This window comes from Sparus aurata, chromosome 15, assembly GCF_900880675.1.
Source record: "Sparus aurata chromosome 15, fSpaAur1.1, whole genome shotgun sequence".
In the NCBI taxonomy this organism is placed as follows: Eukaryota; Metazoa; Chordata; class Actinopteri; order Spariformes; family Sparidae; genus Sparus; species Sparus aurata.
In genome coordinates, this window is record NC_044201.1 from 22,915,331 (window position 1) to 22,933,419 (window position 18,089).

At 43.1% G+C, this 18,089-nt stretch overlaps 1 protein-coding gene across 40 annotated transcripts in view; it reads right to left on the minus strand.

Annotated features, from left to right (window-relative positions):
• LOC115596334 (ankyrin-3-like) overlaps positions 1–18,089 on the minus strand; it is a 141,179-nt gene that overhangs the window by 49,744 nt on the left and 73,346 nt on the right. For 30 of the 40 annotated variants that reach the window (XR_003986882.1, XM_030441285.1, XM_030441320.1 and 27 more), the window contains exons 5-17: positions 17,085–17,183; positions 15,524–15,709; positions 15,065–15,088; positions 12,388–12,486; positions 10,941–11,039; positions 10,300–10,398; positions 9,535–9,732; positions 8,034–8,132; positions 7,601–7,699; positions 6,614–6,712; positions 6,309–6,506; positions 4,567–4,665; positions 1,880–1,978 (exon numbers count right to left, since the gene is read on the minus strand). Coding sequence is in view for 39 of the 40 variants with exons in the window: in XM_030441285.1 (XP_030297145.1) it covers positions 1,880–1,978; positions 4,567–4,665; positions 6,309–6,506; positions 6,614–6,712; positions 7,601–7,699; positions 8,034–8,132; positions 9,535–9,732; positions 10,300–10,398; positions 10,941–11,039; positions 12,388–12,486; positions 15,065–15,088; positions 15,524–15,709; positions 17,085–17,183 (1,497 nt within the window). In the remaining variant the exon portion in view is untranslated. The remainder of the gene's footprint in view (positions 1–1,879; positions 1,979–4,566; positions 4,666–6,308; positions 6,507–6,613; positions 6,713–7,600; positions 7,700–8,033; positions 8,133–9,534; positions 9,733–10,299; positions 10,399–10,940; positions 11,040–12,387; positions 12,487–15,064; positions 15,089–15,523; positions 15,710–17,084; positions 17,184–18,089) is intronic. The other 10 variants (XM_030441321.1, XM_030441299.1, XM_030441297.1 and 7 more) reach the window with 3 other exon arrangements.

Genomic DNA, 18,089 nt, shown 5'->3' on the forward strand with positions numbered 1-18,089 from the left:
TGTATTGAACAGAATAGTCTTAGCTGTGGGTTGACCCACATAAGACAATAACAATGCTGAAGCGCAGGAAACATCTTGTCTCAAGTCTCATCAGTTTACCCAACACTGGTTATTTTACATATCTATGGACCAAGTGCCTGAATGAACAGAGCGAACAGACAGAGGAGCAGCTGTGACCATTCTGACATTCCTCATGTTGATCACCATGGAGAGGATCTGTGAAAAGGCATTAAACTAAAGACAGCCTTTAAATACATTTCCCTGTTGGATCCCAGTGGTGGTACTGCAAGCTGTAGGTGGGCCTCATTCAACTCCCTGAGCTCCACAGAGGAGGTGGGCTGAGTAGGTCTACAATCCCTAATCCAAAGAAGATGGGACGCTGCGCAAACCTTATAAAAAGTGCAATCATTCACTCAAACTATGTTTACAGACGATGGTTTTATATTTCCTCGCCCAGTTCTTGCTTGTGAACAACTGAGCCTTGCGAGGATGCCCCTCTCATACCTAATCACGATACTATCACCTGCTAACAGTTTACCTGTTGGTTTTTTTTTGGGGCATTTTCCGACTTTCCCAGTTTTTTGTTGCTCCACTGTCAAATTCATAATAAGTACATTTACAAAAATTTATGAAGTTGAAGGAGGAAAACATTAAATATTGTCTTTGTACTATTTTCAATTGCCTAAATGTAAGAAATCAACACATTTCCACATTCTGTTGTGTGTCTTTTACCTAGTGTGGGGGGAATGAAGGTGGTAAAGAACTGTGGGAAAGAGTCACATATATGTCTCTGTTGTCACTCTCTTTGGTGAAACTGAGCTCTGAAACTCAAAACTTTACTGAAATCACACATTATTTCCAAACGGCTCTCTGCCTTTGAATCAAATTTCATCTCCTGGATTGTTCACTGCAAGACTTATTTCGCAAGTGAAAATCACAATTTCAGTCGATGTGACGCAATGTTTTACTCCACCGCTCTGTGATCATCAATGCTCCTATTTGAGTGTGCAAACACTGCTAGGCAACTCCTCTAGTACACAAAGATTCATCCCTTTCCAAAAAGCACTTAAATTAGACCAAGCACTCCGACTTTAGTACCCAGCCAAATGAAAAACAATTTATAGTGGGAGAAACTGAGAGAAAGGGAGGCAGGGAGGAATGACTAAGAGTGTGGGAGGGAGGCAGCAGAAGTAGAAGAATAAATAGAGACTGATACAGATTAACTGAGAGAGAGAGAGAGCATGCAGGGAAGACAGCGAGCAAGGATAAATGAGCTTTACGAGCTTCGGTCTCCCCTCGAAGGATGTCTGTCCAGCCAGAAAACATTTCCTGCCATATTTTGGTTGTTTCTGCCATTCTGCTCATACTTCTTCTGTGGTTTTGACAGGCGACCAAAGCCTAGCAGGAGACGGACCACAACTTGACCCATGTGTCACTGACCATGTGTGTTTGTGTGTAGCTGAAGCGCAGTAACTAAAGTGCTTTTTATTGGGAAACACACAAAATTTACAGCCCTGGAACAGACTTCACACAAGTGGGTGGTTTTGAAGTAGTGACTGGCTGTGGACTAATTTATAACATGTATAACACATAAGCAGTTCGCTCACATGTGCTCTCCAGTTTCATCTTATATATGAAAATACAGCATCCAGTCAACCACTGAGGCCAATACGCTAAAACTACGAGCTAAATTCTGCCTGCTTGAGTGACTTCACAGCCGCACAGTGTTAAAGAGCACACCAGATGGAATGGGAGCATTAGATCCTCGTACACACAGACAGACATGACATACATTGTTAATGGTCTGAGATGGCAACTGGAGGCATACGCCAGGTGGGTTTATTGTAGTATGAGTTTTAATGTGTGTTTGTGTGGATACCTTGGCGGCAGCATGTGGGGAAGCTCCCTGATCCAGCAGCAGCAGTGCCACTCTCTGATTATCGTAGTGAGCAGCTACATGCAGTGGAGTTAGCCCGCTCTAAAACACCCACACACACACAAGCGCGCGCACACACACACACACACACACACACACACACAAGCATGCAGCAGAAGACCAGGTTAGAAGATCGCTGAGCACACACCAGCACACACACCGATAGGTAAAATGAAAGACCCACACCAACAGAACCCAAAGACATGAAGTGAGATGGATACACAGATAGACAGTGCAGGAGAAAGTTAGGACGAGCGACTTCATGCTGTAATCAAGAAGAAGTTAGGATGATATCATCAACAGAGACAGATGATTATGTCGTCGCTGGCCTGTGAAATGTATTTTTCAAAATGACAACTTTGCTCCAATTGTTTCATTTAGAGGATTTTTTTCAACCCCAACAGGGAACATTTAAAGGAGCGCACCACGGATTTAACACTCTGCTAGCATTGTCAAGTGTCGGACTCACCGTGGACAAAGAAAGAGCAAATCAATGCAGCAGAACCAGAAATATAATCTTTGTAACTGTAAAAGGTATCACCTACATTACCCACAATGCAACTCACCCACAGACAGTTTGGTCTTGGATTCAGGCCTAATCCACATGTACACAGGTATTTTTGAGAACAGGGTTTAAAAACAATATCTCTGTCTTAGGAAGCATTTTAGCACCGTTTCAGGAATAATCATTCCATACAACACAATAATCAATGTCCCGTTATGCCTTTCTAATTATAACAATAAAATATGCATTCTTTCAACGTACAAACTCAAACTGTCTAATATCATCATACCCTGACTTCACATTTGAGAATGAGCTACAAACACTGATGAACATGTTTGTTTGCATCATCATTTCCCCAAACTTTTAACACTAAAAACAAAGATCCTACAGTTTCGAAAAGCTCAGTTTTCAGCAACATAAAGTGCCTTTTACATTCGTACAAAAGGCCAAAACACTCAGTTTAAGAAATACCTGTTTACATGTGGACAGAGCCTCCGTTGTGTTATGCTAGCAGCAGTTAGCAGAAGTTACAGATGTCTGTCTGGTAAGATCATTTCTTTCAAACTCCAAAATTAGTTCATCTTCACTCTTGCAGTTTTTAGCCTCTACCAGCTGACATCACTTGATGCATGAATCATCCACAAAAGGCCTTCATCAGCCTTTTTCCCACATAAGGAGCAGCACTGCCCTTGAACTGTAAACATACTCTGGTGAAGTTCCCCTTTAATCCTTCAGTGTATCTGAAAAAATGCAGGCGCAAGAGTCGTAGGTGGACGGTTTTCATTGGACAGCGATGATGTGACAGTTAGTGTGTTGTTTAGCAGTAGTAGCAGAGTGTTAACAGCAGCAGCAGCAGTGGCAGTGGCAGCATCTTGTTGTTATTGTCTTGGATTAAAACTCCCCTCCTGACTCAGCAGGCTGCAGGCCTGAGTCACCAGGATGCTCACTGAGTCACAGGAATGTCCCTCGTATTTGAACAAAACCTCGAGTTTACTCGAAAGTGTGCAGAGTCCGTCCTGATGCTCTCATGAGCTGCTGCGATGTGTTGTTGAAACTGTCCTGGACGAAATGTGATGAAATCAACCACGTCATTGTCTTCATTCTCATCTCTAAAGAAAATCAGCATAATCAAACAGCAATAAAGGCCGGATTTTGCTTTGTGCTCAGACTCAGTGTAACAATGGGACGGATTTTAACGCGACACCACCAAGCTGTGTGGAAGCTTCATTATCATACCTGACTGCCATTATGTTAAACGCTCTCAGATGGTGGCACACACACACACACACACACACACACACACCATAATCAGTGCCAGTAGGTCTGTGCTAAGTCAGTAAGTGTGTCAATATGTGTGTGTGTGTGTGTGTGCATGTGTATACAAATGTGTTTGCACGAGGGCGCATGTGGAGGTGGAACGAGTGCATGTCATCAGGGGAATAAAAGCAAATGTACCCAGAAGGTTTGTTTTTTTTTTGCAACAGGACAAGCATCTGTTGGCTGTGTTGTCCTGGGATCACTACTGAACCTGGACACTCCTCCACATAACCACCACCTCCTCATGTGCAGCTCGGAAAAATGCACCTCCAAAAAGGTTCTGTTAACTCTCTCTCGGAGACAGGTTGGATAAGGGAAGGCGACAGAAAGACTTGCAGAATGCTTCATGGTCACAGCATCTGAAAGCCTTCCTGATTTCGGCCATTTCTTAACTTGCTCTCCCAAGAAAATTCAGGATTAACAAACGTCAGGACAACTCAACAGCTGAATATGTATAATTTCTTCTTACTTTGTTGTATAACGTTATCTTCTTCATACAGATGCTAATAATCCCATCAGCTATTTACAAGAATCTCTAAAGGATTATTTTAAAACTCTGATCCTGACACGCCTCAGTCTGGGTTGCTTTTAAAACTCCTGCCTCCTTTTTTACTCTGCTCTGCGTAGGAGTGTCATCTCCTGCCTAATACGTAGAGTCCTTTCTGAGCCAAACCCCTCCTTCCTCAGACAGCACATGTTTTCCAGCAGCAACACATCTGAAAACACCTTTAAATGTTCAAGATAAAGAACGACTCCCTACAGCGTGTCGTGTCACCAGGTGTCTCCTCGGCTTTTAAAGACATCTCACCTTCCCAGCAGCATCCGGCGCAGCTCTCTTCTGTAGGAGGAGACTGGCCACCTCCATCTTGCCGTACTTTGCTGCCACATGAAGGGGACTGAACCCTTTCTGTTGAACACAAAATAAGACACATCATCAGAACGAAAGACAGTGGGAAGATGGAGAAGACCTATTCAACAGGAAGTAAATATTTGCACTGTTTTAGGTCAGTCGTTCTGGCCTGGGGTCGAGCCCCTTCTCATAACAACAAAGTTTCTCACATGGTTGAATAGTTACGTTCAGACACAGACACAGGAAAGAGAGAGTATCCATTATGAATTAAAACCGTGATATTGCACCGGTAGAATCACAACGGAAACTTGAACCCACTATAATAAAGATTTTCACTGATCAGTCCATTCAAAGTCAGTTTAGTTCATTCAAACAAACTTCTGTTACTGTTTCAATCCCAAATGAAAATGTCCCTTAGCTACAGTGTCTTTACATAGAAATGCTTTTGTTGGATAACATTTTAGAGATGAAAATTGTCTTTCAAAAGCACTATCAAACTAAAACGTATGTTGTAGAGGAAGTTCAACATTGTGCAAAGTTTTTGAATAACATTAAAATTGATATATAAAAACTACTAATTTACTCAGTTAAAATGTATGATGTTAGAAACGAACATTTTGTGCGTGCGCTAAATAACTTACAATAACCTTTGAACTTCAGATTGTTTTAAAGTATGTGATACCCTGAGAGACTCATCTAAAGCCCTTATTTCCTCATGTATTCCAGATCTATAAATGGCAGCTGTATAATGTGATCATGTTAATCTCCGCTTCCTTCCTGTGTGTATGTGAAGATATTTAAAGACATTAGGTCATATTTTCCAGAGGAATGTGGGACTCCCGCAGATTCCCGTTCCACGCTCTGAAACACACGACCTCATTTGTGTGATTGATTACAGTCAGTACAATATATAAAGGGTCACTTTAGAGAAGATCGTTCAGAGAGAGAAAGAGAGACATTAGTTTTAAAAGCTTATTTTTTAAAAATGCAGGCACTTTAATCATAACTTTGTTTCATAAACATCATAAATGGGTCAATGAAAGTGTTCCCAAATTGGTGTGACATCATTTCCGTGAACAGCTGACTCAGGTGACGTCCCAAAAGATGCTGCATGTGAGTGAGAGTGAGAGAGCGAGCGCTGGCACCATGGGGGTTTACCCTTCATTAATCTGTTCCACTGACAGAGGTCACCTTCACTGACAAGCCCCCCCCCCTCCAGGCAACATTATCACACACATGCACAAACTAATTCTATAAATGCGACGCCACGTCTCTTTCTGACCTTGATCTGCACAATTAGTCACATGCGAAGCCGCCACCACTAAAAAATTCACATTATCCCTTCATGGTCGACTGCGCGGATGAAAAAAAAAAACCTCCTGAGTTGAAAATAAGTGTCTTAAATTACTGGGCCAACATGAAGACAACCACTGACCTGAAGGTGAACAATGTAAAACTGAGGTGACTCCACTACGTGACAGAACAGTTTATAAGTTATTATATGAATGAAAGCAACAAACATGGTGAGACAAGCACCACGGAGGCTGTGGACAACAGAGACTGGTGCCCACTAGTGGCGATACATGGCACTGAGATACTGAAGATGTTCTGTTCTTCGGTTGTGTGTTTCTGTGTTTGAGTGAAAGAAAAACAAACGTCCAGCTCTTCATGCATGTAATGAGTTCCTCCACCTGACCCACCTTAGTGGAGGAGGAAAGCGAGGCTCCGTTCTCCAGCAACATGGTAGCAACATCCTGGTGTCCTTCGCGGGCAGCCAGGTGAAGGGGGGTGTAGCCTGAGGTGGTGGCAGCGTTGGCAGAGGCGCCGCACTGCAGCAGCTGCTGGACGATGTCGACTTTCCCCAGCCGACTGGAGATGTGCAGCGCTGTCTGGTCATCCTGCGGAGAAGGAAGGAAGAGAAAGTCACTCTTTTGGCTCAGTATTTGTATCGTTGTTTGTTTTTTGTCCCCGGCTCAGTGATTGATAACGAGCCTCGTGTTCTCACCTTGGACTTGGTCTCCACCTTGGCTCCGTTCTTGAGCAGGTATCGGACTACGTCTGCCTGGCCTGCCCTGGCTGCCATGTGGAGAGCTGTCTCGCCTCTCTGAAAGACACAGAAAAAAGAAAAAGTCATCAGTGGGAGCGTTTCAAACGCAACGATGAGGGATTTGAACTCATAGAAGGTCTAATTATTCTTTCTGCCGGCCGCTCCCCCTCAGGGGTCGCCAGAGCGGATTATCTGTTTTTCCATCTCACTGGAAAACTGTGCCCCACCCTGCCCAGAACAGAAATCTGATTTCTATGATCCACATATTTGATTTAGCATCAGCTTTACTTGCGCTTACTGACGCAATCCTCCCCATTTATCCGGGCTTGGGACCGGCAATTAGGATTGTACTGGCTTGTGCATCCCCTCGTGGCAAGGGAGAAACCCGAGGTTCAGCGTAGGACTGCACAATATCTTTTAACACTGACATCACAATGTGTGTGTGCGCAATAGTCACATTGCAAGCAGGCAAATTAACTTGCCTCTCTTGCTACAACTGTTTCCTGCTTGATAAAAAGCCAAACTCACACGGCTCTCATTTTCCCAAGACTAATCAGAAAGACACGTCTGTGTGATATTAGATCATTTAGTCCGATTTAAGGTTTCTTGGATACGTTGGAGTTTGTTGCTTGTGAGTGATCAATTTATCCCAAAAATCCGGACCCAAATGTATTTGCTCTTTGATAAAATGGAACCCTAACAAAACCACCCCAGTCATTCAACAATGATCAGTTCAACTTAAGCTCTTCAAGTAATCTGAAGGCAATTCCTCTACTAGTTCTGTGTCTTTCCTTCAACACCTTTCCTTCATGTGTAGTCAGGAGGAGGCAGGGATTGAACTGACAACGCTTTGATCGATAGACGACCTGCTCTGCATCCTAAAAGCCAACCTACAGACCTCTCTTTTATAAAGCAAAAGAAATAGAACAGAAGCGATCCACTTACTACGTTGGTTGTGTTGGGCGATGCTCCGTGGTGTGTGAGCGCGTGGACAATGTTCTCGTGGCCCATGAAGGCTGCCACATGGATGGGCGTCAGGCCAGACTGTAGAGAAACAAATATGATCATTATGAGGGAGGAACAGCAATATTGGCATCATTATCGGCAGATGAAGGCTTAAAATGATACAGTGGCATCAGTCAGTAGTTAATATTTCAACATCGTGCATCTCTTATCAATACCATTAAAACACCACAGTAAATATCAAACCTTATTAACGCTGTCAGGATTGGAAATTAAGTCCAAAGGTGAGTCACAGTGTATAAAATGGAACAGTTCTGAGTCGTTAAAAGTCATTAAACACTAAAGAAACCACTTCTGGTGCTGAAAGGTAGGGTCAAGCAGAAAACAGTAAATGAGGTCCAGTCTGGTGCAGTACCTCAGTGACTGCCTGGATAGACGCTCCATGTTTAAGCAGCAGCTCCATCACTTTCACTCTGTTCTTCTTGCAGGCGATGTGAAGCGGAGTGAAACCATTCTGCACACAGTGAAGAGAAGAAAGAAAGAAATCCGTCACTGTGAAGTCTGTGCTCGAGCAACTCTCCACAGTCACACAAACATCTGCGACTGTGCGGCTGCTTTTATTAGGATGATAAGGGGAAGCAAATGATCTGCCAGGAAATGAATGGGTGGTGCAGAAAACTGTCAGCTGCAAACCACAAGGGTGACAAAGAAAGCGCTTTTTTCTCTTTCAATTCTTCTCCTCCTTCTCAAATCTTGATTCTTGGAAAGTGCATTTTTAGCCCCGTGTGTCAGTCTTAAATCTACACTGCAGAATTCGACATTTGTTCCACCTCTCCTCTCATTTCACTCTCCTTTCAAACCAACCAACATCTTTTTGGATGAGTCATTTTGTACCAACTATATATGAAACAAGCCCCTACATTTTTCTTTATGAAGATACAATTCAACATTTTGTAGGAGGACACTGAATGTGGATAGGAGCTGACAGGATTTTATTTACATCAGTGCTATTATTGATTCTCCTTATCGGTCAGAGTCTTATTGATTCCTGATCCATTTTTGTTGAGCTGGCTGTAGCAACAGTCTGTCTGTCGTCATCTAAAATGGGTGAAATGTGTGGCGCTAATATTATGATAGCGTACAGTATTTTGCCTCGGAAATGGACGCTCTGCTTGGATGAGGGGGCGGAATTTCAAACACACTGCGTTCATGGAAGTTAAGTCCATGTTGTGCAGAGGGATGTTTCAGCAGTTTGCTTGTGTTTGAAGCTACACTTTGGATGGTTTCTTCTTCTCCACCATGATTCCTCCTTATAGAAGATTTCAGCAGTGTACAGCCATGAGTTTGACTTCCTTGTTTTACAATGCACAAGAATCAGAAAAAGATGGATTGGACAATAAGGAACTGGTTCTCAGTGGTTTCGGATATTGATTCCAATCCCTGGCAGATATTCCGGATCCTGAACGTGTATCCAGGAAATCAATGAAATGTAAAAACATTCACAATGACCACAACTATCTGACTATCCCTTAAAATATAATCCTTCTGATCATATCTCTTTAAAAACTTGATGATTCTCTTTATAATCATAAATCAGTCTATTTTAGTATTAACTTCTGGATTATTATGGCCTTTTTAGTAACCCCTGTTTGTGTTATATTGGCCAGGACACTACAGTTAAAGAGATTCTATGTTTTCACCCGTGTCTGTTTGTTTGTTGGATTATACCAAAACTGCAGAATGTATTTCTGCAAAACTTAGATTGAGGATGGATCTCGGCCCAAAACAGACCCCATTAACTTTTGGTGCGGATCAGGAAACAGAGAGAGATCCATGACTTTTGTTTTCACTTTCTTTAACATTGCAAGTTTACAGTATGCCCATGTCCCTGTCATATTCCACCCCTTCATCCCTACCAGGGCCTTGGCGTTCGGGTTGGCTTTCTTGTCCACAATGAGCTTGGCCACCTTGTAGTGACCACAGTGGGCAGCGACGTGCAGCGCCGTCAGGTAGTCGTTGGTGACATCGTCCACCGGCACGTCGTGCTGGAGCAGGAGCTGGACGCAGTTCAGGTGGTCCCCCTGAGTGGCCATGTGCAGCGGCGACAGACCGTTCTATAGTGTGGGGTTGGGGAGGGAGTTAGGGAAAGAAAGAGAGACAGAGAAAGGGGGGAGAGAGAGAAAGAGAGGCGAGACAAAGAGAGAGAGACAAACACACACGCAGACGGACACGTAGACAAATGGACAGACAGACACAGGAAGTTAGGGCGTGGCTGATGCGCTGCACAGAAAGACTGTGAAGGAAGTTGCTGAGAAGGTTACGGAACATTGTTATAACGAGGTCATTACAACAATGTCTATTTTGTTACACTGGTCGTCCTGCGCGGTCAAACTGTAGGGCTACGCAGCGGAGACAGGCTCTTCTGGAGAGGTCGCACACACGTTATAGAGACAATGCGACAACACTACAGCAACAACAGCAGGCCTGCTATCTGATTTAAATGGGTCTGTGTGGTTAGGAAAGCTAGTTTGTACAGCTCTATTACAATGGTGTTAGCATCATGTGCCCTGTTTCAAGTGACATGTGATCTATTCTAATTTATTTTTATTATTTTAGGTGTTTGTGACCTTTCCTATTCTGAGCTAAGCAGCGACTCCTGAATTGATCGTCCCAGTAGCTACCTTGGTCTTGGACAGGAAAGGAGCTCCTCGGTCTAGTAGTATTTCTACCACCTGCTCGTGCCCGCTCCTCGCCCCACAGTGAAGAGGTGTCAGCCCATCCTGGATAAAAAAGACAAACAACAAATGCGTAAATAAAAAAGAAAAACTGTTTAAAACCTCCTGGTTTATGGCAAATTCATGTAAATGGTGTCTTGTGGTTTGTAGTATTGTTGCATACTTGAAGCAAAATGAGTAAAGAATGTAGATTCCATTTTTACAGAGGAATAAGAATTTGGTCCCACAATTAGTAAATGATTAAATAAGCAAAGACAATTATTTTAGCTTTAACAAAACTGAGATGACAGTGACAAATAAACTTAACACAGTCAAATACAGATGAGGCAGCAGCAAACACCACGGACTTAAGGACTTTTATAGAGTTTTTGCCACCAAAACATTACATTTTACTGATCAGGACACCTCTGCAGGTTTGTGGAAATCAGAAAAGACAGCTTGATAAACTGACTGTTTCATTTTTACAAAACCAAGTGCGAGCAGAGTGAAAAATTAGACTTATCTGCCTCCAGAAACACCACATAATTCATCTTCACATGCTTTATTTATGAATGTCTTCATGTTTTCCGATCAGAATTGTGTCTCACCTTGGTCTTTGCATCAATCTTGGACCCTCTGTCCAGCAACAACTTGACCATGTTGCTGTTGCCCCTTTTTGATGCCACATGAAGCGGTGTGATGTCATTCTAAACAAAAAAAGAAGGAAAAACCATTGTTAAGATTCAGCTGTCACATTAGATGTAGTGGTTTTATTATTTACGTCAACATGGATTTAATTCATTAGTTATAAAACATGTTAGTTTGATAGATTTTAATGTTTTTTTTATTTCTAGTTGGCCAGCACTAACATAAACTCTCTTTATTGAGGGTATTTCATTATCAAACAAACAGATGCAAAATAGTGGCTCCAGTGTTTAGTATGACTCTTTGGATATAACCTGCAATTAGTGTCAAAAAGCAGCACAAACACACACTGAAGATGTAATTACAGGCCATTACAGCCTCTGGCCTAATGTCTATTATGTCACAGTAAATAAATAGTAATCCTACTCTGCTTATTACATCAAAGCCTTGTAAAGTGATGCACCTATTAGGAACACAGAGAGGCTGATCAGCTAATGTAGCACGTCTACTGCTGTATACTTAATTTAAAGGACGGCAGGGAATTTGTTTCCCAAGGCCTGCTTAAAATACATGATAATGATGCCACTGGCTAGTTGTTTTCAGTCTGTAACATGAAGAATGAACACACTGCGTGGTGCAAAATCATTTATAACGATGTCGAGTAAAGAAAAGAAAACAATTAAAACAGGTCTGCCAAAGCCGCACTTAAACGAAATACAGGATACAAATACGATCAGTTGAAACAGGTAGAGTATGAATTTTGATCAAGGATTTGAATACAATGAGGAGCGCCGGAATATAAATTATTAAGGTGCTCTATAAAAACCATTAAAGGTAAGAAACGTATATAGTTACTTATGTCTAAGAAATGTGCTGCAACTGACTAGTCACATTTACAGTGTATAGGGAACTGGAACAGAGTTGGTGTGTGGGTGTCTCTCTCTCTCTCTCTCTCTTGCAGCAGCAGGAGTGTGTGCCTTCACCTGGCCAAATCTACTCATAATGATTGTTTTGCACACGTTCCACATTTTGCATTTGTTGCAATGATGCTCTTATCCCGAGGGGTGAATAATATATCCAAACTGTATAATAGGTTAACATTCACAAATGTTTTTTCTTTGCAGTGAGCCATTAATGAAGTACAATGAACAGAACAGGTCTTTTTCATAGAGGATATGTTGACATATCAAAGTGGAAAATCAACAATAATGATGGCTAAATATCTTTTATGAATATGGCCCCTGGGTATCGCTCAATAATTCACAAAAGCTTAACTAACGCTGCTGCTTCACAGCTGTGCAGCACCATTGCTTCAACATATACACTATTTAAACCTTCTCTCTCTTTCTTTCCACTACCTTGATTGTTGGTAATACCCCTCCCAACCAGCAGAGGGCAGAATAAACTCACCCGAGCCATGAAGTCGACGGCAGCCCCTCTGTTCAGCAGGAGCGTGGCCACGTTAATGTTGCCATAGTGAGCCGCGATGTGGAGGGGGGTGAAACCACTCTGAGGGTCGGAGAAAGGCGTACAACACACACACAAACAGACAAGCACACACATTACGTTACAAACTGTGAAATGAGCCCCATGTACAATTCAGAGCAGACAGTGAGCTCTCCATCAGTCTACACAGGGGGGCTACAGTCAACGAACAGTCACAGTCCATCAGACAGGCACAGACTCTACCAGACACTGTTACACTAACACCTGACTTTCCTCACAGGGGTGGAGAAAGTCCTTGTATTGAAGCATCAAACATGGGGCCAACGGTATGCTGACAACTGAAGGGTTTAGAGTCAGTATACCATATAGGCTTCTATGTGCTATCAGACAGGGCAAATTAAAGCTTAACTACACAGGCGTTAAGTGTCAATATACAGCTCCAGTTTGACAGATGTTAAGTAGAGATGATTACTTGTAATCTGTATAATTTCATTTACAATGTGCGGACTCTTTTAGAGTGCAGAAATTGTCCGGCAAATGAGCCTAATGTCCATTTGTTAACATCTTGAGTGAAAGTAATTTCCTGGCAAAACCCCTGGCTTACTGAGCAACAGCTGTCAAAGCAACAGAGGGACACTGGAAACAATTTGTTCAATAAGTGGATGAATCTCATGTTAAACTAATCTAATTGTCTGAATCCCAGTTTCAAATAACTAATAACACAGAGGAGAGCAGGTGTCCCAGACATGTGTATCCACTCTGCTGATATCTGGTGTCTTAAAGGCTGAATCCAAATGTCCACCCCTCTGGACTTACGGACTGGGATGTGTTCACTGTCATCATGGCAAGTCTGCGAGGGCGTGAGACTGCAAAGCAATGTAAGCTGCTGATAAAGACGACAATAAAAGCATCTATATCTACATCTGCAGTCTATACTTCTACATATTTCTGTGTCAGGATGTGGCAGAAAGTTGTTTCTGGCCAAAATGATTCAAGCAACCTTTTGATAAAGTAATTGTTTTACACATTCAAAACAAGGTCTACAATGTCATGTGAATTCAATCGGTGAAGTCTCAAGCGGACTCTCTCTGGAAGTCTGCAGAAAGTCCACGTCAGGGTTTTATTTGAACAGGATTGTGTCCACTACATTGTAGTTTTGGACAGCCCCTAAGCAACTGCAGACTTCCTGTGAGCACACGCAAAGTCCAGGAGTCTGTAAGAGTGAGGGAGTCCGGACATTCGGATGCAGCCCAAAATCCCAACCAAGAAACAGAAAACTGTTTACACTTGAAATAATACTAGAAAAGTAACCAAAAATCTAAAAATCTGTCTTTTTATGGTGAATCTGTGGAAATACAGTCGGTGTATCTCGTGTTCTGTTTATAAGATCGGCAATAACTTTCCACCATCTTCCTTTAGAGTACCGTGCAAATGTATTTCCCACGATGCACGAGCCTAATGCTGCAATCCATTGTGCTCCGACACGGAAAAGTGCAGTGAAAGTCGGAATTCCAGGTGTAGGCTAGATCCATGTAGCCTGAGTGTGCCAACATAAACACACCTGATGTAACAGTCTTATGGCGGCGCACACAGCGGACAAGCAAAATTGACTTTTCATCAATTTTTATGAGACGCTCTGCTCACACAGGATGTGTGCTCAGGCTGTTGAATTGTGCTAATCTGTTAAATCAGCTGCTGTAGTGTTGATATTAGTCCCTGAAGCTTGTGAAGTTCAGAGACTCGCCATACAAACACCAGTTTGCCACGAGCGTCCATGTACTCCCGAGCAGATGCACAGTCGGCAATATCGTCTCAGAACTGTCGACCCCCGACAGTTGCAACGGATTGCAGCATCAGATCAACAAAGCCATTTTTGGATGAATCACACCAGATAACTGGTCAGCCTGCCAAAGCCAGAGACGAGGCCAACTGACACAGGCACCCGCAGAAGGTGGCCGCCTGGCTTTGGTGTGACGAAGGGGCCTTTGTTGTTACCATAGAAGCAGTGTTGAGGTAGTTTGTTGCTTTGGTCCCATGCAGAATGCTTTAGGTGCAAGAGTTGAGGATTAGAAGTATTGAAACCATTGATTAACTTAACTAAATGAACTGCCGCTGGAGGGCTGAGTTCCTTTACAGCTAGATGGGGGTTTGGTTGCCATGCAGGTTTATGGACAAACCGCTGCGTTTTGATGAATGATAACCAATTTTCATGCTGATACGGGTTATCATGTTAATCAGTTTCATGGGAGGACCGTGTCAGGACAACAGTGGGACAACATTTTGTCTGCTACCATAAAGAATTTGCCAAAGAATGCCAGCCGGAGCTTGAGCTTTGAACACCATGAAACCATTAGAATCAAGGAGAACCTTGATACCCGAGCCTACCAGCCTCAGGATTTCACTAAATCAGTATAAGTGAAACATGCGCTATTACTCTGTCTCTATGACTAGAGATATACACTACATGAATGAAGCAATGGAGAGGAAGATGAGCTTGAGTTAAAATGGGAAAAGGGAAGGGCTGCAGAAACACTACTGCATCAAGTCAGGGGCACTGAGGTGTTTGTTGTTGTATTTTTTTTTTCTGAGTTTTTATGGGCTGCGATGGAGAGACTACGTAATGTACAGAGTAGAGGTGTACCTCTGTTGTTCTATTCACCATCATCTACAGAGTCAGCCAAGAGAGGAGAGAATGGGCAGTTAGTGAGCAAAAAACAGAAGAAAGCTTCCACTGACATGAAGTGGAGGAGCAGAGAGAGGGGGAAAGGATCTCAGTACAACATAATAAAGACAGTGTTGTTATCTAAGACTTTTAGATAGAGGTACTACATAGAAGCGTGCACAAAAATAAATAATGTACTTCTCCTCCTTTCCCCTTTCTGCCGAAAAGAGCGTCAAAAGTAAATTCAACAAAGAGAGAAGGAGAGAAAAAAGCCAGCGAGAAACACAAAGACTGACAAAGAAAAGGAAAGGCATCAATAGTCAAAGAAACAATTAAACAATCAAAGAATTGAAGAGATGGAAAAATACAAAGCAAAACACAAAGCAACCAACTGAAGATCCATCACCAGAAACCGGCTGCATCGGCGGCGCCTCTCACCTTGGACTCAACGTCCGCATTGTGGTCGTTCTGCAGGAGCAGGGCCGCGGCCTTGGTGTCGTCCTTGCGGGCAGCGATGTGCAGGGCAGGCAGACGTACCTTGCCCTTTGTATCGTTCTCCAGCAGCAGGGAGACCACCTGGTCATGGCCCTGCTGGAGGGCCACCGCCAAAGGCGTGAAGCCGTCCTGCGAATTAAAAGTGGAGAGAGGTCAGTGAAGCTGTGTCGGGCTGTGATGCATTACTGGTGATGACACGGGAAGGTGGGTGTGAATATGAGCGGGTTATTGAGAGATGGTGCTCATGTGTTACACTTTGCTGAATTATTATTTTGCTGCAGGAATTGTGGAAGGCGTACAAGACCCTTGAGTCCTACAGAAGTATAATTCAAGTGTTATTAATGATCCACTGAGCCTCTGAGTTCAGCCTCTCCCTTTTGGTTTAAAAGACAAATCCTTTCTATAGTGCACGAATGGTACTTAAGTCTGAGAAATAGATAAATGTCCATTTGATTATGCATAAATGTCAAGAAAATGTCACCAAAGAATCATCATGGATTCTTGAAATAGAAAACTTTGGACATTAACCTTCTAGACAGTCAGACCCACTTTGAGCTTTTAGCATTGTAAGTCATAAACTAATAGCCCGTGTGTCAAATAGCTGTCGAGATTACTGTACATTTCCAGGCCTCCTCACCATATAGGACACTAATGTGAGTTACATAATGAGAGGATGGGTTGGAAAAGGCTCACGTCTAATCTCTCTCCTACACACATAGCCCTTGTGATGCATAATTTAGCTGAAAGCTCCCTGCCACATCCGCGCGTCTCTTCATACTGTAAGTTTGAGTGCGCGTACGTGCGTTTATGTATCATGTTAACACGAGTGAAGGATCTGTTTTTTCGCGCATGTGCACACGTGCCAAAATATTCCATGTGTATGCACGTCCTGCCCATAGATGTAAACCAGCTGACTGTACAACCGCCGGGGTGTTCCATTAGCCCAATCAGCTATCCATCTCCGTACGTGCACGTGCTGATGTGTCTGTCTACGTGTGGTGACTGGTAAGTATGTGTGAGTATGGGTTCCACAGGCTGAGTAACGTAAATCAGGGCAGTAACAGAGGCAGCAGCCGTGGAGAGAGAGGCAGCGAGCGGAGCGGACCTCATCCGTGACCCACTCAAGGTCACTCTGCCCCCGCCACCATACACTACCAATCAATGAAGCTCTGCCTAGTCCCTCATGAAGAGACGGGGACGGCGAGGGAGGAGGGGACGAGGAGAAAGGGGGCAGGCGGGCGGGGGGAGGAGGGCGGAGAAATGAGATGGGGCAGACGAAGGCCGAATGTGAGACAGAAAAGAGGAGAGAAGGGAAACAGACGGGGATGTGGAGCGAGTAGGGTCGGGATGATAAAAGGAGGAAGGAGGCAGAGGAGTGGAGGAGATGAAGGTGGTTAGTACAACGGATGCAATAACATGGAGACAAACTGTAAAGGTGTGAGGGGCGGACACAGGACCGGCACAGACACATGAGATAACACAAACACAGAGATATGTACAGTACCTCAGTGGCCATACTCTGACTGGCGCTGTTCTCCAGAAGGAACCGTACCACCTCGAGGTGATTCTCCTGGGCAGCCATGTACAGAGGAGTGAAGCCATTCTGCACACAACAAACACCCGATTACAAACATGTCAAAACAAGTTCAGCTTTGCTGCTTTTCCCTTTAATCACCTCTTATTATACACTGCATGGAATGTCAAATGTGTTCCGATCCTGTAGTTAAATGTACTATAAGGAACTTTTGACTGGTTATCAAACAGTCTCAATCTAACACTGATGAATCTGTATGACCTACATAAGCAAACGAGACCATCAGCGTGAAGCTTTGCTATTTTTATACAATCTTATAGTTATTCTTGATGCCTGTCGCTGGGTGGAGAACTTAACAACTTGATGAACAATATGATTACATGTTGCTTTATGAAAGACGTCAAACGCCAAAAAGATTTGAGACCACTACTTTAATCTCCAACAATGAGTTGTATTTTAAAAGTTTAGTATAGTATCTATTGTGTAAGATCTTTAAATTAATAGTGAATGAATGTCATGCAGTAGAAATTACAATATTCATTTTTTCCCTCTTATCCTGTGGAATGGACGTATATAGTAGCAAAAAATATACGTAGTTACTTTCCACCACTGCTTAAATGATGCCACTTTGATCATCAAATGATATGAGCGGAAATGACAACCTTGAGAGTGATCAATACACAAAAAGATCTCACTGACAAAATGTTGAGGTAAAGTCTTTCAGACCTCTGAGTTGCTGTTACGTTTGAGGGGTTTGATGTGACCAGAGAGATGGAAATCTTCCCTCTCACCTTGATCAGACAGAGTTAACTGTAAAGTGCGAGGACAGCAGTATCCCGGAGAGGCTGAGGCCTAGTTGGCACAATGCCAGATTCTGTCAGCGAGGATCTTTCCACTGAGTGATTCCCTCAATGTCAGTGACTCCATGATACCAAATCCTTCAAACAAACGTGCGCATCACAGCAGTGTCATTTC